Below are 27,451 nucleotides of genomic sequence, written 5' to 3'. Positions count from 1 at the left end.
ACTTCAAGCTCTCACTTGCTCCTCTATCAAGACACGACTTGATCTTTGAGCCAAGTGGACAAGAAATCACTCAATACCTCGATTCCACTAATGTCACCTTTGCCGCTCCGGCGAGGTAGGCGCGAACCCCTCACAATCAACACCGCGGCTTCTCCACAATCTTCTTAGAGAGCTTGACGGAGACAATCACCCGAGCCGTCTAGGAGGCGGCAACCTCCAAGAGTAACAAGCCAACGACGCTTGCTCGGTGTACCACCTAGTGCCTCAAGAATCACCAAATGATGCAAATGCACTAGGAACCCTCAATCTCTCACTAGAATGCAATCTCAAGCAAAGAGTGTGAGAGAGTGAGTTGGAGGATCACAAATGAGCTCAATGTGTGCAAGGAATGGCCAAGAGAGGACTCACACACGAGCAACCCTTCTATTTATAGTCCCCCATCTAAAACCAACCGTTATGTGCAAAAGGGGCAGTTCTGCGCACACGCGGACCGTCCGCGCCCTAGGGCCGGACGGTCCGCCGTACACCACAACGGCTATAATGACCGTTGAAACATGTCAGAGCAGACTCAAAAAGGTGGGTCCGGACAGTCCGCCCTTCAAGGCCGGACCGTCCGCGACCTGGCAATTTCAAACACCCGAGCCTCGGATCAAACGGAGTTAACACGCGCGGACCGTCCGGCTATAAATCCCGGACCGTCCGCGACCTGAGACAGTACTGTCCGGACTGGTCCCCCGGACCGTCCGTAGTACAAATCTATAAAAACACACAGTCCCTGTCCAAAAACGAGTTAGACACATGCGGACCATCCGCGCCTCACAGGCGGACCGTCCGGCTATAATTCAGGGACTGACCCGAAGCCACCTTCCTCTGGTCAGGACTGCGGACGGTCCGGCCCTAAGGCCCGGACGGTCCGCAGTGCAAAAGAGCATAGAGTCAATACAAATGGTCAAACCTCGGACCCTCTGGAGGATCGCGGACGGTCCGCCCTCAAGGGCCGGACAGTCCGCGCGACCAAGACTACTCAAGTTTCAAACAAGCTTTTGAATGAACTTTATAACTTACGAAATGAGAAGCGCTGTTAGTCCTCATGCAAATGCAACTACTTGATGCTCTATGAGGCACTAAGTTTTACACAGATCTAAGTCATTGACCCCTCTTAATAGTACGGCTATCTAGCCTACTAATCCGGTCAGGTATCTTCTCTAAACTCCTCAAGACCGGCAAAAGTAAAACCTATATTATACCTTTGCCTTCATCTGATCCACAACCAATGCGTATGACTCTTCAACATTTCATTTCTATGTGGTCCAACCCTGCATTCTTATTTCTCCAAGAATCGTTAGTCCACAAGTAGTTGTCATTAATTACCAAAACATTATCAAAGGGGCCTAGATGATTCACAACGAGTCTGATCCGTGGGACCCATCGCGCACCACTACAAAGACACCAGCGATTTACTCTCTACAGGACCAGAGTAACAGACAACGCCATACCAGGAGTAGGGCTACACATGACCCTACGGAGGACCCACCACGACAACCCGAGGAGCAGATATCGTCTCTCTCTCTCTAGTAGAATACAAGTCCCATTGTTAGGTACTACCCTTGACTCTTGAGATATGAAAGGGCAGGGCCCCTCCTCCTTCGGGAGGCACATGACCACACAAGCACTCAATTGTAATACGCTCCAAGCAATACTACGATCAACACTACACTGAACTAGGGCTTCGACCTGAACCAGTATAACCTCGTGCCTCAGATCCACCTCGAGCCCCCCGTGACTCACCATTCGGAGTGAGTTCGCGCTACCATCTCCGCCGAACACAAATTTTATTGTCACTCGGTTTCCGAAACCACAACACCTGGTGTAGATAAAGTGGTTGTCTTTTCCTAGTTCTTGTTGCATGGGCTTGGCCTCTCGTCATCCCAAGTTTTCCATGACTGCTCAATCTCTTACCGCATTGACTGGGACTGCTTCATCTCCTTCCACTGAACGTCACCGGAGGCGGTCATGAGATTTCGGGGGCCTGTAACAAAATTTTAAATAGAGGTCATTGTTAATATTACGTATAAATTTTACCAATAAAAACTCAATATGATCTATTAAAAATCATAATAATGACAGGTTGTTTATGCTCTCGCGAGGGTGTTGTGAGGCGTCTTCTATCGTCGTCTCGGATGACGTGGTGTCTTTAGTTTGGGAAGTCACTTTATTCTAGATGATTTGATTTATCATGGGTTCATCATATGAAATTTGATAGAGTGGCTATATTTATTATGCTAGTAATTATTTATTACTAGCTAGTAAGGAATGAGGTATAATAGAAGACCAATCCATTCAATTCAACTAACTAAACAAGAAACAATAATAAGTAAAAAAGAAAATATAGTACTATTCTTCTAGCCGTATACACTATACGTTCATTATATACATAAATACATTAATATTATACTATTAATATTATTTATAATATTATTTATATGTATGAGTTGGGGGCTCAATGGCATGAGTTTGTTGGCGCTCAAAGTGGCTCAATGTCAAAGCAAGCCAAAGCCAAGTACCTACCTAGCTACCCAAGACTGACATGCCCTTTAATTTCTTTTCATGTTGGATGAACTAGCTAGTTCGCAGCGCAGCTCTGCGATCGATCTCGTGAACGAAGAAGGGTCAGGTCCTGCATGCAAGTGTAACAGCTAGCCTAACAGACCAAGTACTGCATGAAGCAGTTGGTTGCCGCCGTACCAGTCAGTCCAGGAGGCTCTCGTCCCAGCTGGCTTGCTGCCTCAAGCTACCTCGCTCGCACACAGGTAACGTACGAACGTGCGGCGGCACCGACAGACAGGCCGCGGTAGCGACAGCTGTGGGCTGTGGCCTGCCGGGGCTGGCGCGCACCGCGTCGCTGTCTCGGAACTCTCCAACGACCAACCCCGACGCGCGCGGCCCCCGGCTGCCGACTACATGCGCGCGTGGACCAGCCGACGCCGACGGGGGGCCGGCCATGGCCGATCGACCACCGGACCCGCCGACCGCGCGTTCCCCCGCCTGGGCGGCTAGCTGGGCCTGACGGTGACGCGGCCTCGTCCACACCCCAGCCTGGGGAATATAGCCTTGTACTTTGCGGATTCGCTCGCTCGCTCGCTTCCGGTCAGGACTCAGGAGGATACTACTGCATCGCTCTGCTCATCCCGTCCTCCTCCCATCCTTTGCTTGCTACTGCTGAAGATGAAAAATCCTCAGAACTCCCACAAGACAAAGTTCAAGCAAGAGTTCAAACAAAAGAATATCAATCCTTTTAAGAAGGATGAGAACAATGAAAAATACAAGTGTTTCACTTGTGTCAATATCGAGTATCATTCAAGAGAATGTCGGGATGCCAAGTGGAAGCAAAATAAGAAATCTACAAATGTGATTGAGGCTGATGGAGGGAACTTCAGGATATGATAACTTAGTACCTAGTGTTTTTTTTTTTATTTGTCATTCACCTGATTGGTGGGCTCACATAGAAGCCATTATTCACATGTGTGCTGATTTTTTCTTGTTTTCCACTTATCATGTCAGGAGTTCCTCCTTATCGATAGGCAACGAAGCGTGTGCGGCTGCTAATGGTGTTGATACGATTGATCTGAATCTTACTTCAGGAAAAACCTGTAACTGAAGAGCGTGCATCATGTCTAAAATTTAATTAGTGGTTCATTACTACGTTGAGATGGTTATAAAGTCGTGTTTGAGTCCAATAAATATATAAAAGTATGGAATATTTATTGGTAAAGACTATGAGAGCGAAGACATGTCACGCTTGTCTTTATCTGATGTTTGCTTTAAATATGTGAATCGTGTGTGAGCCATGACAATGAGACAGATATATGATGTTCACGTTTATGTCATATAATTTTTGGTTGCACGACATAATTAGATAGTATGAATTTTGATTTGGTCGAAGGTTCTAAGTGCCATGCATTTCTACAATCAAAAGCAACTTTGTAAGCCTCGCAAGACTGTTGTGGCGAGGAACTTGGCACCATTAGAACTAATCCATTCTGATTTATGTGAAATGAATGGCAAGTTGACCATTTATATATGATTGCACTAGATTTGGCTACATGTACTTATGAAAATCAAAATATTGAAGCATTACATCATTTTAAGATCTATAAAGAGTGATAGAAAATCAACTTGTGAGGAAGATTAGATGCTTAATATCAAATGAATTTTCTGAGTTCTACACGGAGTATGTTATTATTCAAGAGAGGGCACCATCATACTCTCCACAATCTAAAGGGATTGTTAAGAGAAAGAATGACACTTTAACTAAGTTGATTAATGCCTTGTTAGAGACAGTGGTACTATCTAAGGAATAGTGGGGGGTGAAGCAATTATGACATGTGATATCCCAAATAAAGTGTGAGCAAAGAACAAAGAAATTACACCATTGAGGAATAGGATCGGAGAAGAAGATATAAAATCTCTCGTACCTGCGAACTTAGGTTTGCTCGACCAAGGTGAATGTGCCAATCAACAAGAAATGAATGATTGGACCAAAAACTATTGATCATGTATTTCTTATGTATTCTTTTAACAATGTGGGTTATATATTTTTAATAATAAATTCTATATTACCTGAGATGCATGCTGGTACAATTATGAGGTGCATAGATGCTACATTTTTGTAGAGTGGATTTCTTATAAAAATACACCTAGCACTTTTAGTCATGAATTTTTTATACCTGAAATATTTGAGCGATAATACATGTTGACTTTGAAACCCATATAAAAAATCTAGAGGGGGATAATACTAGTCACTAAGAGTAAGATACTATATTATATACCTTATAAATGATATCTAAAAACCATAGAAGAGACATATTTATCTATTGATGATGACTTATGGAAATAAGGTTTTCAAAGTGAAATAGACTCAATTATGGCTAATGGAACTTGCGAGGTAGTTGATCGTCCTTATAGGTGCAAACATGCATGTAGGATATAAATATGTGTTCAAGAACAAGCTTCGGCTTGATGGTACTATTGAGAAGTATAAGGTGAGACTTGTGGTCTTAGAAAGAGAGAAAATATTATTTTGATATGTATTCACTAGTTGCCCGTCAAACGAGCATACATGTACTAGTTTCTTTGGCTACCTCACATGGTCTTATAGTTTATTAGATGGGCATTAACCTTGCTTTCTTGAATGGAGAGCTTGAGGAAGAGATCCGCATGGTTTAGTCTAATGGTTTTGTAGCAAAAAAAATGGTCAACAGAAAAAAGGTGTGTAAATTATTGAATTTTTTTGTATGGTCTAGAATAAGCACCTAAACAATGATACGAGAAATTTGATGAAATTTTTTACATCAGATGGATTTGTTGTGAATAAAGCTAATAAATATGGGCAACTAGTGTATCGATCACATGTTATTTCTTTTCTTTTTTTCATTTTGTTGAGTCAAAACAACATCGATTGTCTTTTCTTTGGCAACAATATAAAACTTAAAAGGAACTACTCTTCCATGTGCATGAAGAATGATGGTATTGATAAACATTTCTTTTATCTTTTTTAAACGCATTTTGTCGTTCTGCATGCACTGCACCCAAAGAACAGGCGCCAGCAGAGTGGGCACCGCGCGCGGGGGTTTATTAGCTTGCAACAACTAGCAAAGCGCCATGGCTATTGGCTAGGGCACCGCAGCTCGTACGCGTGTAGGTGTAGTGGTGTTTGGCGGGGCTAGCACTTGGGAGCTACTACTCCTTCGTCGACCCACTGCCGTGCCGTTTGTTGCCCGAGCAACATGATAATTAGCCAGCTATCATACACGCGTCTGTTACGATACGATACGATCAGACAAAGCAGCTACAGAGACGGCGGGGGGCCCAACTAACACCGATATATATAATACACGCCTAAATCCTAATGCGATTAACGCCTCTGATCCATTCCATCGTCCATCTGCTAATGCTTGCGTAACTAGAGCCAGCAGCTAGCTGCTTGCATGCAGATCAGCTACAGCTGCTGCACGGCAGTCTAAATGCAATTAATAATGACGCAGACGATGGATCGATCGGTGGAGACGACGGCCACGACGACGGCGACGACCAACAGCAGCGGCGGTGAGCAGACGCCCATTCCCGGCCGGCGCCAACCGCAAGGTTGGTAGAGGCAACCGAAGAACCAATGCAAGGCCCCCCAGACGCCACCAAAAGTATCTCCTAGAAACCAACGCCTAATTATTCAAATTACCCAGATGGTCGGACGACGAGAAAAAGGAGGAGGGATAGGTCAAGAAGGGATCGGACGTGATTATTTAAGGCTTGTTCGCTTATGGTGGAACAATATAATGCCAGCTGAAACTATTAATTCCGGATGATCACTTATCATATAAATTAGACAATCAACTCGACAGAGAGACCAATATCGACTCCGCGTCACCGAGATTTCTTTACCGAGTGTAACATTTAGTAAATCTGTTACTGAGTGTCTGGTACACTCAGCAAAGAAGTCATGGTTTCACAAAGTTCGTCCCGAATAAACGGATGGATGGATGGGCGGGGCCCTCAGTCGGTATTAATAATCCCAATGGATGGATTGATGGATTGATGCATTCTATGCGTGATTGGAACCGCACTCGACAGAGGAGAGGTGTAGCCGAATAATCGCAGCACTACACGTACACATACAAGATCAGCAGGAAGTGTAGCCTCTAGCTAGCTAGTTGCACAAGGCATGACAACAGCCTTACCTGTTTTTCTCTTCTTGCTCTTAATTAGCTTCCAGAGTAGTAGTAGCAGCAGTATATAGCTAGTACGACAATGCAAGTTAATAAGGTGTGTCCTAATTAATACCGTCTACACCAAAAGATGCGACCTTTTTTTCTTGAGCGAAAGAAAATTTAGATGGGAACACGAACACACATGATCCACGCGAAGCTACATATTAGCCACATGTGCAGTGCAGCTAGCCCTCCGATCCTCATCCTCCTAAAGTTGAGAGTACTGCACTTTGCATGCATGCCCTCCCCAACTTCCTAGTTGGTAGAGTAGAGAGCAGCCTGCAGGGAACGCAGCAGAGCACCCTGGCCATCGGTGCAACTCTTGGTAGCTAGCTGTAGGCGGCACCTTTAATTTGCTAGCTTTGGTTTGTTCCTCTTCTTCTCCTCTTTGGATGATTCCAAAGCTTCATCTTACCTTCCTTTCTTACCGGCCGGCCGGCTCGATCGCGCACGGCTGTGCAATTCACACCCGCACTTTAGTTAGTTTCACCTCCATCGGTCCATCCCCGGCCGCCCCGCCGGCCTCATCGTCATCAGCTACAGTTAGCTGCTGCCGTCTGGGTCGCCTCCTCTCTGCACGCGGCTAGCTAGCTGCTAGCTCTCAAGGCCGGCCGGCAGGCAGGCCGCCTTTTCCCCTTGCCGTTGTCCCCCCGGCTTAGCTAAGAACCCTCGAAAAGACGCCTCACCATCTCCTTTGTGTCCTTGCTAACTAACTCCCCATTAGATCCTTCTTCCTCCCCGTTGTGTCCAGTTGCTTCATAAGCTACCCATCGCCAATTCGCCATATACACACATACCCAACGACGCACGCGCGTGCGCAAACCACCAACCAGAGCGAGTACCAACCGGCCGGCCCGCCCAACAAGCAGGCGGCTAGCCATCGACGACCGAACACATCGAGCTGCCCCCCGGCCGGTCATATATATATGCAGGGCGGCGGCGGTGATCAAACAGGAGGGAGCCTGGGCATGGGCGTGGGCGTGGGGTACGCCGGCGGCGGCGGCGGCGGCGGCGCCGAGTGCTCGTCGTCCTCGGTGGCGGCCGCGGCTGCCGCCGCCGCGGCAGCGGCGGAGGCGGAGGAGCGGCAGCTGCTCAAGGGGGAGATCGCGGTGCACCCGCTGTGCGAGCAGCTGGTGGCGGCGCACGTGGGGTGCCTGCGCGTGGCCACGCCCATCGACCACCTCCCCCTCATCGACGCCCAGCTCGCGCAGTCCAGCGGCCTCCTCCACTCCTACGCCGCCCACCACAGCCCCTTCCTCTCCCCGCACGACAAGCACGACCTCGACTCCTTCCTCGTACGTACTAACTACCCCTGCAGGTTTCCGTCATCGATCGATCGAGCTGACTAGTTCTTCTTCCTCCACATGCGCGCTGGCATGCGTCCATATATGTGGGTGCAGGCGCAGTACCTGATGCTGCTGTGCTCGTTCCGGGAGCAGCTGCAGCAGCACGTCCGGGTGCACGCCGTGGAGGCCGTCATGGCATGCCGCGAGATCGAGCAGTCCCTGCAAGACCTAACTGGTAAACCCTACCATCCATTACTTGCTGCGTCTACTACAAATTTTCCCAATTTTCTCCTCCAAATTTCTGTTCCCCTTTGTCCTTCCAAATTTTCGGTTGCATCTCTGTTCACGGGCTCCGGTGTTGTTTTCTCAAATTTTTATTCGGTTTTTTTAGTATGGTACCCTTAGTTTTGCTGGTTTCCTCGTATTTACCTTTAGTCGTTTTTTCTCAGTTTTACCATATCCTTCAGCAGAGAAAGATAAAACTGAGCAAAAAAAAAATTACGACTAAAAGTAAAAAATAAGAAAGGCGGCAAAACTAAGGTATGAACAATATTATTTGCCTACCAAATCTCGGCTGGTGCGCGCTGCCTTTTTTTTCTGCTGCTGGCGGTTGTTAGTTTGTTGTTGATTGAATATATTGGTGCATACAAAAGAAAAAATTGGCAGTTGTAGCGTCGTCTTCCATTCCATGGCTTCTGCATATATATCCCAATAGCTGTTTGTTGGGTGTGTGTACGTGGCTTGCGTCTTAATATGCTTTCTTCAACCCTATAGCGACGACGGTGTGAAAGGTTTGGAATACAGCGGCAATTAATGGAGCTGTAGCATACACCTACTACTGCCCATTTTTTTAACCCCCAAGAAGGCTCCACTAAGAGCAGCAAAACCAAAAAAAAGTAGACTTTTCTTAAACTCCTATGCACGCTGCTATCTCCAGCAGCTTACTCATATATATCTTTATTTTATTTCAAACTTTACTATGCAAATATTTTCATTTATAGCGTAAAACTTGTATTGTTTTATATGACTATATACCGATCGGTTGGCTATTGTTTTCAGAAAAACAATTGATACTATATGGTTTTCAATAGCAATTTTTTCTTACCTCCCATATATGTCAACAGCTTAATTACAGTCATAAAAAAAAGAGAAAAGGGGCAATAATGCAATACACAACTAAGGAAACTACCTTGTGTAATCCAATATATAACTTAGCAAGCATGGAAATTTATCTCTCAATTGAGACACCTAGGTTATTGGGTTGTCTTCAGTAGACCCTAAAAGATAGGGATATATATCATAGAAGACCCTGCTTGCAGAGTGAAGTTTGAAATAAGTGAATGAGATAGGAGAGTTGTTGAACATAGCCCTAAGTTATGTTGCAGGGTGTTGGATTTTACAGCACGTACTTATGTCATTCTGAAGGTTTACCAGACTCTCGTCACCATTTTAATTAATTTACTGCACCTCCTCTTACGTACGTAATTCAGTTTTCGCCAGCTATTAATTCGATCTCTATATTCACCTTGACACAAGCAGTTATTCGTGATGGCACAGTGTTTTCTTAATATCGACGATCGACTTGCCAGATGTCTATATGTTATCTTCCCAACCTATATATATGCATATGCAGTTTAATCATTTCTTCAAAAACTATATATATGCAAGTTAAGCATTAGGATTTAAGCGTATTATATGCAAGTTAAGCCAGCTGTTCCGGCCATGCTGCACTATCTAATCGTCACGTTCAGAGACTAGTGTCTGCAGAATTCCCAAAGCGACTATATATTACATGTGCTTAATTGGGTGCTTTTCTTTCCTCTCCCAATGCAAAGTGGCCATGCTCAAGTGTCTACCTCGGCATAGCTCAGCTAGCTGGTGGTTCTCGTGCATGCATGTCTATCTCGAGTCCACATCCTAGAGCTTTCATCCATGCATGCATGTTCCTCTGGTGTCTCGATCACAGATACCTGTGATCGTGATCCCAACTGATCGATGCAGACGCGATTGACGAGCGAGGAATTTTTCGTACGGTGCGGTTTGGTTTGGTATGGAGTTTTAGTTTAGATTTCACGCCGAATTACTCCAACACACAAGGATTCAAGTGGATACATGGATATATCTAAACAAATTAAGCTCTAACAGAGTCATTGATACGGTTTGTTTCGGGGGAATAAAATTCATGGTTGCTGACGATCTTTTGCTGATGGATATGTTGCTCGACCGTACGTGTGCATATATATGTAGGGGTGACGCTGGAGGAAGGGACGGGAGCGACCATGTCGGAGGAGGACGAGGACGAGGCGCCGATGCTGGAGGTGGGTCTGGTGGACATGGGCTCCGACGGGCACGACATGATGGGCTTCGGCCCGCTCCTGCCCACCGACTCCGAGCGCTCACTCATGGAGAGGGTCCGACAGGAGCTTAAGATCGAGCTCAAGCAGGTTAAAAAGAAGATTCTAGAAGCATGTTATATGATATATACTACTAGTTCTGCAAATAAAACGTATACAGTGTGTGCATGCAATGCACATGCTTTAGGTTGATGCCAAGTCACGTCGTTGCAGGGTTTCAAGTCAAGAATAGAGGATGTGAGGGAGGAGATTCTGAGGAAAAGGAGGGCCGGGAAGCTGCCTGGGGACACCACCAGCATCCTCAAGCAATGGTGGCAGCAGCACTCCAAGTGGCCATACCCCACGGTGAGTGCATTGTATAGCTAGTATCATGCAAGAAAGCAACCAGCCATCTGCTGCTGCCTGCTGCTAGCTACTGCGGCTACCAATCCATACATAACAACACTGATGGTTTGTAAAGTGCCATGCGTGCATATCCTAAATAAAGATGGTATCGTTTTGAATGGCTGGTACTACAGGAGGACGATAAGGCGAGGCTCGTTGAAGAGACCGGCCTGCAGCTGAAACAAATCAACAACTGGTTCATCAACCAGAGGAAGAGGAACTGGCACAACAACTCCCAGACGTCAACCCTCAAATCAAAGCGTAAAAGGTGACCAATAATATAATATGCCCCCGCTCATCCGATGCATGCATGATTGCTGATTAGATATATACGTCTCTCATATGTATACATAGTATATATTCTCCGTAATCATATCGACGGTTTCATGACGCAAATGCATGTATGTATTTATGTATGTATCAGGTGATGGAGAGCTGCGCCACCATGTACTGCACACCTGACACGTATACCAATTACCAACACGCTAATCAAACGACGTACGGCCATGCATGGCGACTCACAAGAAATAAAGAGGATCGATCGATTCAACTGTATATTTCTAGTCATTAGTCACTAGTCAGAGAGGTGACAGGTTCATGACACACACAAACACACGTACACTAGTCTGACCACTGGCATATTTGCTTGCTGCTGTGATTAATATATTTTGAGCCGATCATGTGCTCGGACCATACTTTATTCTTGTTATTATTGTATAGCCATAGTTTGTCCACCCCACCCCCTGTGCACATATATACAGTGACCTGATCTGACCATCTCATCTGCTGGCAGGAAGAGATCGAAGAACAGAGAGGTTAATTGCATTCATCTTTGTACCATATAAGCTGTTTCTACTCTGTTTGTCAACGAGAATCAGTCTCCGTTCATAAAATATGGTAGCTATGCCAATCATATAGTACAAGATATAATACGCTTGGTTGGCGCAATACCATTCAGACGACGGCTGCTGCGTGGATCAGATCGGAAATCTCTATCGCTGTGGGCCTTGTATCGATTAGGTGTACCAAACTGAAACTGGACAGCCCGGTGGAGATTTATTGGGCGATTAGGCCTAACAAACGCCACGGGACAAATTAAGGCTCATAATAATCCCAACGTTTTTCCGGCGCGTATTCATGCCTACAGCTGCATGAAATTCAGATACATACATCGTCTCTGATTAATGTCTCAAAGAGATAATAGCTGCTACGCGACTTTGTCAGATATTCCCATCGATTGATGCTGGAGCTAGCTACAAGGACAGCTCCGTTGAGACATCGCTATCCTGGAATCAAACAGATAATTGGTTCATCAGGAAAAGAAAAAAAAAGAGGACACGAAGAAAAAAGGATGACAATCACGTACAGACTGAGGGTTGCTGTCTGTCTATTCATCTCGTCCTATGATAATAGTAACGTGTGTGAAAGGGACTGCTCGTGCTCACAAGTCATAAGCATTCCATTCCTTCACTCCATTATCAAACGTCATCAAAAGTTGCGACTATCATACACAGCAAAGTGACAACTCTGAACCAAAACAATATCCACGTGAGTTGTCACCAAATTCAAATACATTCCAGTTGAATGCCATTCCTTATTCAGGAAAAGAAAAAAGAGGATAGACTCAACACGACATGATCAACACAAGATGTTGACCGTATAAAATAGAAATATTGTTCACCGAATGCCACCCTGAACAGTAACAAGAATTTTATCAAAATAACCTATAGCGCTAAAGCGGTCCTACTGTTTACATGTTCACGATATTTGGTTCACCTGTCGTGTCATCTTTACTTGCCAGGGTAAGCCTGTGGGGGGTAGGAACCTTGTGCTGGGTACGAGCCCTGTGCTGGGGGATATGAACCTTGTGCTGGGGGTGGGGGATATGAACCTTGTGCTGGGTAGGAGCCCTGTGCTGGGGAATAGGAACCTTGTGCTGGGTAGGAGCCCTGTGCTGGGTGGTAGGAACCTTGTGCTGGGTAGGAGCCCTCTGCTGGGGGGTAGGAACCTTGTGGAGGGTAAGAACCAGGCGGAGGATATGCACCACCCTGACCCTGGGGGTAACCTTGACCAGGTGGAGGATATCCACCACCATGTGGGTAACCTTGAGCGGGTGGAGGGTATGCACCGCCCTGCGAGTATCCAGCTGGCGGATAACCTTGGCCAGGAGGAGGCGGATAACCTTGGCCAGGAGGAGATGGATAGCCACCATAAGGCTGCCCATATGCTGGTTGCGGTGCATATCCAGCAGGAGGCGGCATAGGCTGATCGATGCGTGACATTTGTTGCACCGGGGGCACTGCCATAGGCTGTGGGCTGAACTTTCCATCCCTCTTGTCCATTTCGACTTTGTGCTGCGTCTGCATTTGCATTTATTTCAATGCCACAAGAAGGATATGTGAGGGTTTGGTTCACAAGAGCCCTGATCAGTAAGGTTGCGAGAAGAAAAGAATGAGTTATATACCTGCATACATGCACAAACCCTGCAAAAGAATGTGGCATAGGATTATCAGAACTGAGACATTTGCTATGGAGATTTGCAAAAAGACAGTTAAGGGCGGCCTTACGTCCAGTAGACCAAATCAGACAGACAATTAAGGATCTGGGAAGCCTCTGAAAGCTCCTCGCTACCAACAATAGCTGCAACTATAGAGAAGATGCAAGCAACTTGTTGAAGGCATAACATGAAGCCCTGCATAAAAGGTTATATTCAGTCCAAGTGACATCGGAAGAAAGAACAGGAACCCTCCACAGGACGTTGAATCGCATCAGACAGGAAATTTAAGAGGCAAGTGGTGTTACAATGATGCAGTTGTCACACTGAGTGGTCTGTATGTTAAATTCATCTTGCAGCAAGAAGCGGGTTGATGCAACTGAATTGCCAAAGCAAAGGAACACCTGAAAAGAAAGCAGGCCTTACTTAGGTTAGAAGATAGAGAGACAAAAACATCAGAGGTTTTCATGTAAGAAATGGGGACTTGCATCCATATTGCCCCAATTGTACAATGACAGTGTATTGATTCAATACCGCAAGAAAAAAAAGGGCTTGCCAGATAAAATTATCTGACCCTTGGTGATAATTTTAAGCCTAATAATACACTGTTTTCAGGCATACCATGAATAAATAAATCTGAGAACAGGAAACGGAAGATTCAATAAGATCATTTTAAACTACAGGCATTAATAGGAACCATCAGTTTTCAAGTCTGCATATGAAACATTAGACATGCTATACATGGAATTCAAGCACATAACCATATACTAAGTATAGTGCAAATAGACACCAAGGTAAAATGAAACTTGAGTGAGCCTTGTCCTTGTACCTCAGTTGCAAGACAGAACTCTGGGCACCGGCTCTCGCCACACTTTCCACTGCATGGCATGTAGCCAGCGCAACAGACATATCTACATCACAAAGAAGAGCGGCAGGGCTAAGTAATGGGGTATTAAAAAATGTTCCAGTGATAACCATAACAAAACAAAAAATGGTGTGCAGTACCTTGACATGTCATTGTAGAGAGCCCTTTTGCGAAGCATGTACGACACGCAAGGTCCACTGAACAGAAACAGGAGAATGCAGCAGATTAACGAACGGGTAAAATTGTTCACATTTCCAAATGGTGACCTATGTCGATGTCTACCAATGCAAGCACATTAAAAGCTTTGTCACGCATGATAGACTAGCGCCACATGGTAACGGTGGAACCAAATTAGACCTATCATAGAAACAATGGAAATACAGTGATCTTTTTTATTAGACTTGGTCCCTTCTTTTTGGAACAGAAATGAAATCCTTACATGGTTTGGCTATGCATACTCTGGAATGAACTTGAAGGCAGGGAGCCGACATTATTGGTCAGGACCCATCAGAAACAAAAATGATGCACTCTTTCAATGCTCATTAGCCCAATTAACCTGGTGCATCTAACAGAGGGATGTAGGGGTGGGGGATCATTTCCATGTTCCTGTTTATGGTTTATACATTAACTGGCTCCAGGGAGGAAGATGAAACTGACATCTCACATCTATCCTCTTGTGGGTTTGCGGCAGCTACTACATGGGCTACGTGCACTTGTCAAAATCCTAGAGACAATCTGGCAGGCCCAGCGGATTCCGCTATCATCATCCATTCATTTGTACTTTCATTAGTCGTCTTGCTGCCGCGGAATAAACTTTAAACGCAGATGGAATAACAAATTCAGGATCAGGGACGGATCCAGCGGTGGGGCAGGGGGCTCGAGCCCCCCCTACCGCTTCGGATACCATGGAGCCCCTACAGCCTCCCCTAATCTAAAATGTATATAATATAATGTAGAATGAGCTTTTATACTGCAACAATTTAGTTCAGGATATGCTCCTCGAAAAAGCGGCAATGCACAACGCGGAACCCTTGGAGACCAAAATCCCCAAAAACCCTAGCCACAGCGACAAATTAAGTGTCCTCGGATCTACGGAAGGCTAGGGGTTCGAGACTCAAAGCCCGCAGAAGACGGTGACGGTGAGATCTGCTAGGCAGGGTCGATGGATGGCTCACCACCACAGCGCGAGGCAGCAGTCTGCAACCACATCGAGAAGAGAAAACCGTCAGGACGGTACACAAGACGAGCTCCCCCGCGGGCAACGACCAGATCAGGACCCGGCAGAGGTTCGGTTGAGGGTGGGGGGCGGCTACGTACAGGGGAAGTCGGCCTGGATGGCGTTCGTCATGTCGGTGTGCCAGACGTTGCGGTAGCTCTGGCGGAGCTGCATCTTGTCGAGGTTCGCCTGCGACGACGCCATCGCCGCCTCCGGGTGGACCGCCGATCTGGGGAGGCGATTGGTAGGGCGGATTCTGGTCTGCTTTGGTCTAGGGGGCGCGGGGCTGGGGCACTGTACCTTCGTATTTGCCTTTGGGGAGGATTTGGTTTAGGGCGAGACGGCGAGTGGGGTGGGGCTCTGGTCAACGCCAGGGAGTCGCCGCTCGCCTTTCGCGCTCTGCGCTCTGGCTCCAATTGGCAATTAGGAATGTTTAGGACGGTTCTAGTTGTCAAACGGTTTAAACTCCACTAATTCTGTTTCTTGAAAAAAAATGAAGTTGGAGTGAACTCCACCGTTTTGATGAAGTAGCAAAAGACTTAAGGCATGTTTGATTTGCTGCCTAGCTTGCCATATTTTGCCTAACTTATGGTTGAAAGTCGCTTAAAGAGGTGAATAGGGCGAAACTGAAATTCTCAAAAATAATCACAACTACAAACCGGGTTAGTGTTAGAGATATAATAGAGTCCGCGAGAGAGGGTGCAAAACAAATCGCAAACGAATAATGAAGTGAGACACGCGGATTTGTTTTACCGAGGTTCGGTTCTCTCAAACCTACTCCCCGTTGAGGAGGCCACAAAGGCCGGGTCTCTTTCAACCCTTACCCTCTCTCAAACGGTCCCTCGGACCGAGTGAGCTTTCTCTTCTCAATCACTTGGAACACAAAGTTCCTACAAGGACCACCACAAGATTGGTGTCTCTTGCCTCGATTACAAGTGAGTTTGATCGCAAGAAAGAATCAAGAAATAAGAAAGCAATCGAAGCGCAAGAGCTCAAAAGAACACAAGCAAATCTCTCTCACTAGTCACTAGGGCGTTGTGTGGAATTTGGAGAGGATTTGATCTCTTTGGTGTGTCTAGAATTGAATGCTAGAGCTCTTGTAAGTAGTTGAGAAGTGAAAAACTTGGATGACTTGAATGTGGGGTGGTTGGGGGTATTTATAGCCCCCAACCACCAAACATGACCGTTGGTGGAGGTTGTCTGTCGTATGGTGCACCGGACAGTCCGGTGCACACCGGACATGTCCGGTGCACCAGCCACGTCACCAAAGCCGTTGCAATTTGACCGTTGGAGTTCTGACTTCTGGGCCCGCCTGGATGTCCGGTGGCGCACCGGACATGAACTGTTGAGTGTCCGGTGCGCCAGTATAGGCGTGCCTGACGTCTGCGTGCTCCGGCGCGCATTTATTGCAGTTGCAGGCGACCGTTGGCGCGAAGTAGCCGTTGCTCCGCAGTTGCACCGAACAGTCCGGTGTACACCGGACATGTCCGGTGAATTATAGCGGAGCAGCCGTTATGATTTCCCGAGGCTGCCAAGTTCCAGAGCCGTGACTTCTTGGAGCACCGGACACTGTCCGGTGTACACCAGACAGTCCGGTGATTTATAGCGCGCCGGCTACTGACAATTCTCGAGGCTGAGGAGTTCTGCGCGAGGTCCCCTGGTGCACCGGACACTGTCCGGTGCGCCACCGGACAGTCCGGTGCGCCAGACCAGGGAGCCTATCGGGATGCCTTTAGCACTCTATTTTGAACCCAACTTTGGTCTTTTTAATTGGCTTGTTGTGAACCTTTGACACCTTTATAACTTAGACACTAGAGCAAACTAGTTAGTCCAATTATTTGTGTTGGGCAATTCAACCACCAAAATTATTTAGGAACTAGGTGTAAGCCTAATTCCCTTTCAATCTCCCCCTTTTTGGTGATTGATGCCAACACAAACTAAAGCAAATATAGAAGTGTATAAATGAACTAGTTTGCACAAAGTAAGTGCAAAGGTTGCTTGGAATTGAGCCAATATTGATACTTACAAGATATGCATGGATTGTTTCTTTGTTTTTGACATTTTGGACCATGCTTGCACCACATGTTTTGTTTTTGCAAATTCTTTTGTAAATCTTTTTCAAATTTTTTTGCAGTTAGTCAAAGGTAAATGAATAAGATTTTACGAAGCATTTTCAAGTTTTGAAATTTTCTCCCCTTGTTTCAAATGCTTTTCCTTTGACTAAACAAAACTCCCCCTCAAATAAATTCTCCTCTTAGTGTTCAAGAGGGTTTTGAGATATCAAGTTTTGAAAATACTACTTGCTCCCCCTTTAGAACACAAAGAGATACCAATTTGAAATTTTCCAATTTGAAAACCATTAATTTTAAAATTTGGGTGGTGGTGCGGTCCTTTTGCTTTGGGCTAATACTTTCTCCCCCTTTGGCATGAATCGCCAAAAACGGATACTTGGAATGAAGTATAGGCCCTTGAAGACTACTTTCTCCCCTTTGGCAAATAAAACATATGAGTGAAGATTATACCAAAGATGGAGAGTGACGCGGAGCGACGGCGAAGGATGAGTAGTAGAGTGGAGTGGAAGCCTTGTCTTCGCCGAAGACTCCAATTCCCTTTCAATATACCTATGACTTGATTTGAAATACACTTGAAAACACATTAGTCATAGCATATATAAAAGAGACATGATCAAAAGGTATACTTATGAGCTATGTGTGCAAATTAGCAAAAGAAGTTCCTAGAATCAAGAATATCGAGCTCATGCCTAAGTTTGGTAAAAGATTGTTCATCAAGTGGCTTGGTAAAGATATCGGCTAATTGATCTTTAGTATTAATGTATGCAATCTCGATATCCCCTTTTTGTTGGTGATCCCTAAGAAAATGATACCGAATGGCTATGTGTTTAGTGCGGCTATGCTCAACGGGATTATCCGCCATTTTGATTGCACTCTCAGTATCACATAGTAAAGGGACCTTGGTTAATTTGTAACCGTAGTCCCGCAGGGTTTGCCTCATCCAAAGCAATTGTGCGCAACAATGTCCTGCGACAATATACTCGGCTTCGGCGGTAGAAAGAGCGACCGAATTTTGCTTCTTTGAAGCCCAAGACACCAAGGATCTTCCCAAGAACTGGCAAGTCCCCGATGTGCTCTTCCTATTAATCTTACACCCCGCCCAATCGGCATCCGAATAACCAATCAAATCAAATGTGGATCCCCGAGGGTACCAAAGCCCAAACTTAGGAGTATAAGCCAAATATCTCAAAATTCGTTTTACGGCCGTAAGGTGTGATTCCTTAGGGTCGGCTTGGAATCTTGCACACATGCAAACGGAAAGCATAATGTCCGGTCGAGATGCACATAAATAAAGCAATGAACCAATCATCGACCGGTATACCTTTTGATCCACGGACTTACCTCCCGTGTCGAGGTCGAGATGCCCATTTGTTCCCATGGGTGTCTTGATGGGCTTGGCATCCTTCATTCCAAACTTGGTTAGAATGTCTTGAGTGTACTTCGTTTGGCTAATGAAGGTGCCTTCTTGGAGTTGCTTGACTTGGAATCCTAGAAAATACTTCAACTCCCCCATCATCGACATCTCGAATTTCTTTGTCATGATCCTACTAAATTCTTCACATGTAAATTCGTTAGTAGACCCAAATATGATATCATCAACATAAATTTGGCATACAAACAAATCATTGTCAAGAGTTTTAGTGAACAAAGTAGGATCGGCCTTGCCGACTTTGAAGCCATTAGCAATAAGGAAATCTCTAAGGCATTCATATCATGCTCTTGGGGCTTGCTTGAGCCCATAAAGCGCCTTAGAGAGCCTATAGACATGGTTAGGGTACTCACTATCTTCAAAGCCGGGAGGTTGCTCAACATAGACCTCCTCCTTGATTGGTCCGTTGAGGAAGGCACTCTTCACGTCCATTTGGTAAAGCTTGAAGCCATGGTAAGTAGCATAGGCCAATAATATGCGAATTGACTCAAGCCTAGCTACGGGTGCATAGGTTTCACCAAAATCCAAACCTTCGACTTGTGAATACCCCTTGGCCACGAGTCGAGCTTTGTTCCTAGTCACCACACCATGCTCGTCTTGCTTGTTGCGGAAGACCCACTTGGTTCCTATAACATTTTGGTTAGGACGTGGAACTAAATGCCATACCTCGTTCCTAGTGAAGTTGTTGAGCTCCTCTTGCATCGCCATCACCCAATCCGAATCTTGGAGTGCTTCCTCTACCCTGTGTGGCTCAATAGAGGAAACAAAAGAGTAATGCTCACAAAAATGTGCAACCCGAGATCGAGTGGTTACCCCCTTATGAATGTCGCCTAGGATGGTGTCGACGGGGTGATCTCGTTGGATTGCTTGGTGGACTCTTGGGTGTGGCGGTCTTGGTTGTTCATCCTCCTTGTCTTTATCATTTGCATCTCCCCCTTGATCATTGTCATCATCTTGAGAAGGCTCATCTCTTTGATCTTCTCCTTCATCAACTTGAGCCTCGTCCTCATTTTGGGTTGGTGGAGAGGCTTGCATGGAGGAGGATGATTGATCTTGTGCATGTGGAGGCTCTTCGGATTCCTTAGGGCACACATCCCCAATGGACATGTTCCTTAGCGCGATGCATGGAGCCTGTTCTTCACTTATCTCATCAAGATCAACTTGCTCTACTTGAGAGCCGTTAGTTTCATCAAACACAACGTCACAAGAAACTTCAACTAGTCCTGAGGACTTGTTAAAGACTCTATATGCCCTTGTGTTTGAATCATATCCTAGTAAAAAGCCTTCTACAGTTTTAGGAGCAAATTTAGATTTTCTACCTCTCTTAACAAGAATAAAGCATTTGCTACCAAAAACTCTAAAATATGAAATATTGGGCTTTTTACCGGTTAGGAGTTCATAGGATGTCTTCTTGAGGATTCGGTGTAGATATAACCGGTTGATGGCGTAGCAGGCGGTGTTGACCGCCTCGGCCCAAAACCGATCCGGTGTCTTGTAGTCATCAAGCATGGTCCTTGTCATGTCCAATAGAGTTCGATTCTTTCTCTCCACTACACCATTTTGTTGTGGTGTGTAGGGAGAAGAGAACTCATGCTTGATGCCCTCTTCCTCAAGAAAGCCTTCAATTTGCGAGTTCTTGAACTCCGTCCCATTGTCGCTTCTAATTTTCTTGATCCTTAAGCCGAACTCATTTTGAGCCCGTCTCAAGAATCCCTTTAAGGTCTCTTGGGTATGAGATTTTTCCTGCAAAAAGAACACCCAAGTGAAGCGAGAATAATCATCCACAATAACTAGACAGTACTTACTCCCGTCGATGCTTATGTAAGCGATCGGGCCGAATAGGTCCATGTGTAGGAGCTCCAGTGGCCTGTCACTAGTCATAATGTTCTTGTGTGGATGATGAGTGCCAACTTGCTTTCCTGCTTGGCATGCGCTACAAATCCTGTCTTTCTCAAAATGAACATTTGTTAGTCCTAAAATGTGTTCTCCCTTTAGAAGCTTATGAAGATTCTGCATTCCAACATGGGCTAGTCGGCGGTGCCAGAGCCAACCCAAGTTAGTCTTAGCAATTAAGCAAGTGTCGAGTTCAGCTCTATCAAAATCTACCAAGTATAGCTGACCCTCCAACACTCCCTTAAATGCTATTGAATCATCACTTCTTCTAAAGACAGTGACACCTACATCAGTAAATAGACAGTTGTAGCCCATTTGACATAGTTGCGAAACGGAAAGCAAATTGTAATCTAAAGAATCTACAAGAAAAACATTGGAAATGGTATGGTCAGGTGATATAGCAATTTTACCCAATCCTTTGACCAAACCTTGATTTCCATCCCCGAATGTGATAGCTCGTTGGGGATCTTGGTTTTTCTCATATGAGGAGAACATCTTCTTCTCCCCTGTCATGTGGTTTGTGCACCCGCTGTCGAGTATCCAACTTGAGCCCCCGGATGCATAAACCTACAAAACAATTTTAGTTCTTGATTTTAGGTACCCAAACGGTCTTGGGTCCTTTGGCATTAGAAACAAGAACTTTGGGTACCCAAACACAAGTCTTGGAGCCCTTGTGTTTGCCCCCAACAAACTTGGCAACTACCTTGCCGGATTTGTTAGTAAGCACATATGATGCATCAAAAGTTTTGAATGAAATGTCATGCTCATTTGATGCATTAGGAGTTTTCTTCTTAGGCAACTTGGCACGGGTTGGTTGCCTAGAGCTAGATGTCTCACCCTTATACATAAAAGCATGGTTAGGGCCAGAGTGAGACTTCCTAGAATTAACTCTCCTAATTTTGTTCTCAGGATAGCCGACAGGGTACAAAATGTAACCCTCGTTATCCTGAGGCATGGGAGCCTTGCCCTTAACAAAGTTAGACAAGTTCTTAGGAGGGGCATTAAGTTTGACATTGTCTCCCCTTTGGAAGCCAATGCCATCCTTGATGCCAGGGCGTCTCCCATTATAGAGCATACTTCTAGCAAATTTAAACTTTTCATTTTCTAAGTTATGCTCGGCAATTTTAGCATCTAATATTTCTATATGATCATTTTGTTGTTTAATTAAAGCCATGTGATCATGAATAGCATTGATATCAACATCTCTACATCTAGTACAAATAGAAGTGTGCTCAACGGTAGATGTAGAGGGTTTGCAAGATTTTAGTTCTACAACCTTAGCATGCAACATATCATTCTTAGTTCTAAGGTCGAAAATAGTAGTATTGCAAACATCAAAATCTTTAGCCTTAGCAATCAAATTTTCATTTTCTACTCTAAGGCTAGCAAGAGAATCATTCAATTCATTAATCTTAGCAAGCAAATCATTATCATTTCTAAGATTGGGAATTGAGACATCACATACATGAGAATCAACCTTAGCAATTAATCTAGCATTTTTCATTTCTAAGGTTGTCAATGGTCTCATGGCAAGTGCTTAGCTCACTAGACAATTTTTCACATTTTTCAACTTGTAGAGCATAAGCATTTTTAACCTTAACATGCTTTTTATTTTCCTTGATTAGGAGGTCCTCTTGGGAGTCCAAGAGATCATCCTTCTCATGGATGACACTAATTAATTCATTTAATTTTTCTTTTTGTTGCATGTTTAGGTCGGCAAAAAGGGTACGCAAATTATTTTCCTCATCACTAGCATTATCATCACTAGAGGATTCATATTTAGTGGAGGATTTAGATTTAACCTTCTTCCTTTTGCCGTCCTTTGCCATGAGGCACTTGTGGCCGACGTTGGGGAAGAGGAGTCCCTTGGTGACGGCGATGTTGGCGGCATCCTCGTCGGAGGAGGAGTCGGTGGAGCTCTCGTCCGAGTCCCACTCCCGGCAAACATGGGCATCGCCGCCTTTCTTCTTGTAGTACTTCTTCTTTTCTCTCCTCTTTCCCTTCTTGTCGTCGCCCCTGTCACTGTCACTAGATATAGGACATTTAGCAATAAAGTGACCGGGCTTACCACACTTGTAGCAAACCTTCTTGGAACGGGATTTGTAATCCTTCCCCTTCCGTTGCTTGAGGATTTGGCGAAAGCTTTTGATGATTAAAGTCATCTCCTCATTGTCGAGCTTGGAGGCGTCAATTGGTTGTCTACTTGGTGTAGACTCCTCATTCTTCTCCTCCGTCGCCTTAAATGCCACCGGTTGTGCTTCGGACGTGGAGGGTTCATCAAGCTCGTTGATCTTCTTTGAGCCCTTGATCATACATTCAAAGCTCACAAAATTCCCGATTACTTCCTCGGGAGTCATTAGTGTGTATCTAGGATTACCACGAATTAATTGAACTTGAGTGGGGTTAAGGAAAATGAGAGATCTTAGAATAACCTTAACCACCTCGTGGTCGTCCCACTTCTTGCTCCCGAGGTTGCGCACTTGGTTCACCAAGGTTTTGAGCCGGTTGTACATATCTTGTGGCTCCTCCCCTTGGCGAAGACGAAAACGACCGAGCTCCCCCTCGATCGTTTCCCGCTTTGTGATCTTGGTGAGTTCATCACCTTCGTGCGCGGTCTTGAGTAGGTCCCAAATCTCCTTTGCATTCTTCAACCCTTGTACCTTGTTGTATTCCTCCTTGCTTAGAGAGGCGAGGAGTATGGTTGTAGCTTGAGAGTTGAAGTGCTCGATTTGGGCCACTTCGTCCGTGTCATAGTCTTCATCCCCTATGGATGGTACCTGTGCTCCAAACTCAACAACATTCCATATACTTTTGTGGAGTGAGGTTAGATGAAATTTCATTAAATCACTCCACATAGCATAATCTTCGCCATTAAAGGTTGGCGGTTTGCCTAATGGAACGGAAAGTAATGGAGTATGTCTAGATGTACGAGGATAGTGTAAGGGGATCTTACTAAACTTCTTGCGCTCTTGGCGCTTATAAGTTACGGACGGTGCATCGGAGTCGGAGGTCGATGTTGATGAAGTGTCGGTCTCGTAGTAGACCACTTTCCTCATCCTCTTGTGCTTGTCGCCTTTCCGATGCGACTTGTGGGAAGAAGATTTTTCCTTCTTCTCTTTGTGGTGAGAAGAAGAAGCTCTTTTCTCCTTCCGTTTGGAGGAGTCCTTCTTCTTCTCCTTCCTCTTGGTGCGGGACTCTTCCGATGAAGTGCTCCCGTGGCTCGTAGTGGGCTTGTCGCCGGTCTCCATCTCCCTCTTGGTGTGATCTCCCGACATCTCTTCGAGCGGTTAGGCTCTAATGAAGCACCGGGCTCCGATACCAATTGAAAGTCGCCTAGAGGGGGGGTGAATAGGGCGAAACTGAAATTCTCAAAAATAATCACAACTACAAGCCGGGTTAGTGTTAGAGATATAATAGAGTCCGCGAGAGAGGGTGCAAAACAAATCGCAAACGAATAATGAAGTGAGACACGCGGATTTGTTTTACCGAGGTTCGGTTCTCTCAAACCTACTCCCCGTTGAGGAGGCCACAAAGGTCGGGTCTCTTTCAACCCTTACCCTCTCTCAAACGGTCCCTCGGACCGAGTGAGCTTTCTCTTCTCAATCACTTGGAACACAAAGTTCCTACAAGGACCATCACAAGATTGGTGTCTCTTGCCTCGATTACAAGTGAGTTTGATCGCAAGAAAGAATCAAGAAAGAAGAAAGCAATCCAAGCGCAAGAGCTCAAAAGAACACAAGCAAATCTCTCTCACAAGTCACTAGGGCGTTGTGTGGAATTTGGAGAGGATTTGATCTCTTTGGTGTGTCTAGAATTGAATGCTAGAGCTCTTGTAAGTAGTTGAGAAGTGGAAAACTTGGATGACTTGAATGTGGGGTGGTTGGGGGTATTTATAGCCCCCAACCACCAAACATGACCGTTGGTGGAGGCTGTCTGTCGTATGGTGCACCGGACAGTCCGGTGCACACCGGACATGTCCGGTGCACCAGCCACGTCACCAAAGCCGTTGCAATTTGACCGTTGGAGTTCTGACTTCTGGGCCCGCCTGAATGTCCGGTGGCGCACCAGACATGAACTGTTGAGTGTCAGGTGCGCCAGTATGGGCGTGCCTGACGTCTGCGTGCTCTGGCGCGCATTTATTGCAGTTGCAGGCGACCGTTGGCGCGAAGTAGCCGTTGCTCCGCAGTTGCACCGGACAGTCCGGTGTACACCGGACATGTCCGGTGAATTATAGCGGAGCAGCCGTTATGATTTCCCGAGGCTGCCAAGTTCCAGAGCCGCGACTTCTTGGAGCACCGAACACTGTCCGGTGTACACCGGACAGTCCGGTGATTTATAGCGCGCCGGCTACTGACAATTCCCGAGGCTGAGGAGTTATGCGCGAGGTCCCCTGGTGCACCGGACACTGTCTGGTGCGCCACCGGACAGTCCGGTGCGCCAGACCAGGGAGCCTATCGGGATGCCTTTAGCACTCTATTTTGAACCCAACTTTGGTCTTTTTAATTGGCTTGTTGTGAACCTTTGACACCTGTATAACTTAGACACTAGAGCAAACTAGTTAGTCCAATTATTTGTGTTGGGCAATTCAACCACCAAAATTATTTAGGAACTAGGTGTAAGCCTAATTCCCTTTTAATGATCCCCGACAGTAGCCCCCGAGCCTCGAAGGGAGTGTTGATACTCGCTTGGAGGCTTTTGTCGCACTTTTTTGCAAGGGGACCGGCCTTTCTCGGTTGCGTTTCGTTCCGGTGGGTGCGCGCGAGCGCACCCGCCGGGTGTAGCCCCCGAGGCCTCGGAGGAGTAGTTTGACACCTCCGAGGTCTTAGTACGTTTCGTAATGCTTCGGTCGGTCTGGTTGTTCCCTTATACGAACTGGTCGTAGCCCGGGTGCACAGTCGAGTCCCAAGTTCTTGGGCTGGTATGTTGACGCTGTCAACGGTTTGGCCGGAGCCGGGTCTGCGAGAGTAGCCCCCAAGCCTCCGCACAGAGCGAGAGAACGGTCAGGGACAGACTCGGCTTTTTACATACGCCCCTGCGTTGCCTTTCCGCAAGGAGGAGGGGGGGAAAGCGCCACGTTGCCCTCGGAGGGCGCCGAACATGGTATCTCCAGTGAGTTGCTAACGGGTAATCCGAGTGGACGCCCGTGCCCCATTTGTTAGGGGTCGGCTAGTGGCCTGGAGGCGCGCTCCAAAAGTACCTGAGGGTGATTTGTCGGACCCGGTCCCCTTTTGACGGGGTCCGAGGGCTCGATGCCTCCCTCTGGTGGGATTCCGTTACAAAATCGTTCCCGTTGGTCTCAGAAATGTCCTAGGGTACCTCGGGAGCGTAGCCCGAGCCTCGATTATGTATCGAACGTACCCAGGGTCATCCCTCGCTCTACGTCTGAGGCGGCTGTCGAACCCTTCGGGGGCCAGCCTACGAACCCCTGATAAGTAGTTGGCGCGGAGCCCGAGTGGCCTGAGGCGGCCGTTGAACCCTTCCGAGGGGCCGACCTTCGAACCTCTGACCAGTAGTGGGCGCGGAGCCCGATTGGCCTGAGGCAGCCGTTGAACCCTTCCGAGGGGCCGGCCTTCGAACCTCTGACAAGTAGTGGGCGCGGAGCCCGAGTGCTCTGAGGCGGCTGTTGAACCCTTCCGAGGGGCCAGCCTTCGAACCTCTGATCAGTAGGGGGACTCGGGGCCCGCTTCCTTCGCGGAGAAGGATCCCTTTCGGAATATCCCCTTTCCCGGTCCCTGTTGTAAGAGAGAGAAAGAGGAAAAGGAAAAGGATACGAAATCAAACGACGTGGCGCACCTTTTTTGACGCGGTCATTATGTAGGAGGTGAAGCGTCGCCTGCTTCGCCTGCCAAAGGTGTCACCTGTCCTGCCGCGGAGTTAATGCGACGGGACGAGTGGCTCGTGGGGCGGCCGTTGTGCGTGCGCGAGCTGTTCGAGGAACGGAACACGAGCGCGTCGTCTTCACGTCGTGGGAGAGGGTTCTCTCGCTGTCCCAGGAGGGGACATGAGCTTGCTGACGACTTGACCGCTGCTTCCGCCCACCTGCCACCGCCATTACTACCGGCCCATTTCTGGCCGTATCGACCGTCGCGTCTTCTCCCGCGGTTGACTGACCCATGACCGATGTGCTCGGTTGGCACTGTAGGGCCGTGCGCAGGGTCGCCTCGAGTCGCGGTACTGGTTCCGCAGTCGAGGAGGCGCGGTACTGGTGCAAGTGGCGGTGCAGTTTCTCGCACGTAGTAACCGGCGCGCCGGTTACATGACGTGTGGGCCTGGGCCTCCATGCTGGACGCGTCGAAGTCGAAAGGGTGCGCCCCCTTGGTGCGGTTGCATGCCGCCTACATGGCGGTTCGCCCTTTCGCCCGCTGATCTAGGCGAAAGTGGAGGAATGCTTGTAACCGCTGGGCAGTTACGCGCACCGCGCACGGCGGTTTTGGCTCCTTCCGTGCCGGGCCAACTTGCATGGTGCGCGGGACCTAGCCCCCGTGTCGTAGGGGGAAGACCTTGGAGCGTGTTGGAGAAGACTCGGCCCGCGACGGTTGAGGACGCAAGTGGGGAGAGTTGCCTTTAAAAGGAGGGTGACCCCCTTGGAAGGCAACCATGTCTTCGCACTCCCCTCATGCATCGCGTCCTTTCACCTTCCGAGCCCCCGGATGGGGGGCGCCCGCGGTTCTTCCGCCTTGTCATCGTTGGAGGA

The 27,451-nt window shown here is 46.9% G+C and overlaps 2 protein-coding genes across 2 annotated transcripts; one reads left to right on the top strand and one right to left on the bottom strand.

The window, feature by feature from the left end:
• The first annotated feature begins 7,534 nt into the window (after nt 1-7,534).
• On the top strand, nt 7,535-11,562 carry LOC100284833 (uncharacterized). Its single transcript, NM_001372144.1, has 6 exons — nt 7,535-8,059; nt 8,165-8,285; nt 10,298-10,494; nt 10,618-10,749; nt 10,923-11,056; nt 11,213-11,562. The coding sequence occupies exons 1-6, from the start codon at nt 7,691-7,693 to the stop codon at nt 11,214-11,216; spliced, it is 957 nt and encodes a 318-aa protein (NP_001359073.1). The 5' UTR covers nt 7,535-7,690; the 3' UTR covers nt 11,217-11,562.
• A 706-nt stretch (nt 11,563-12,268) lies between these two features.
• LOC100381408 (PLAC8 family protein) lies at nt 12,269-15,772 on the bottom strand. The gene is made up of 8 exons (NM_001174249.1): nt 15,465-15,772; nt 15,323-15,344; nt 14,288-14,344; nt 14,112-14,193; nt 13,591-13,686; nt 13,356-13,480; nt 13,253-13,271; nt 12,269-13,148 (listed from the first exon to the last, which is right to left on the bottom strand). Exons 1-8 carry the CDS (start codon nt 15,565-15,567, stop codon nt 12,579-12,581), a joined length of 1,074 nt encoding a protein of 357 aa, NP_001167720.1. The 5' UTR covers nt 15,568-15,772; the 3' UTR covers nt 12,269-12,578.
• Between the last annotated feature and the right edge of the window lie 11,679 nt (nt 15,773-27,451).

This window comes from Zea mays, chromosome 9, assembly GCF_902167145.1.
Source record: "Zea mays cultivar B73 chromosome 9, Zm-B73-REFERENCE-NAM-5.0, whole genome shotgun sequence".
Taxonomy (NCBI): Eukaryota; Viridiplantae; Streptophyta; class Magnoliopsida; order Poales; family Poaceae; genus Zea; species Zea mays.
This window is presented reverse-complemented; position numbering and strand designations above follow the sequence as displayed.

What these genes read in the sequence shown, in the direction of transcription:
- LOC100284833 (NM_001372144.1), top strand. Translation starts at nt 7,691, where the DNA reads ATGCAGGGCGGCGGCGGTGATCAAACAGGAGGGAGCCTGGGCATGGGC. An exon ending in ACGACCTCGACTCCTTCCTC is followed by an intron (nt 8,060 to 8,164) that starts GTACGTACTAAC and finishes ATGTGGGTGCAG; the next exon opens with GCGCAGTACCTGATGCTGCT. An exon ending in TTAAGATCGAGCTCAAGCAG is followed by an intron (nt 10,495 to 10,617) that starts GTTAAAAAGAAG and finishes ACGTCGTTGCAG; the next exon opens with GGTTTCAAGTCAAGAATAGA.
- LOC100381408 (NM_001174249.1), bottom strand. Translation starts at nt 15,567, where the DNA reads ATGGCGTCGTCGCAGGCGAACCTCGACAAGATGCAGCTCCGCCAGAGC. An exon ending in CATCCAGGCCGACTTCCCCT is followed by an intron (nt 15,345 to 15,464) that starts GTACGTAGCCGC and finishes ATGTGGTTGCAG; the next exon opens with ACTGCTGCCTCGCGCTGTGG. An exon ending in AGTGTGACAACTGCATCATT is followed by an intron (nt 13,481 to 13,590) that starts GTAACACCACTT and finishes CCTTTTATGCAG; the next exon opens with GGCTTCATGTTATGCCTTCA.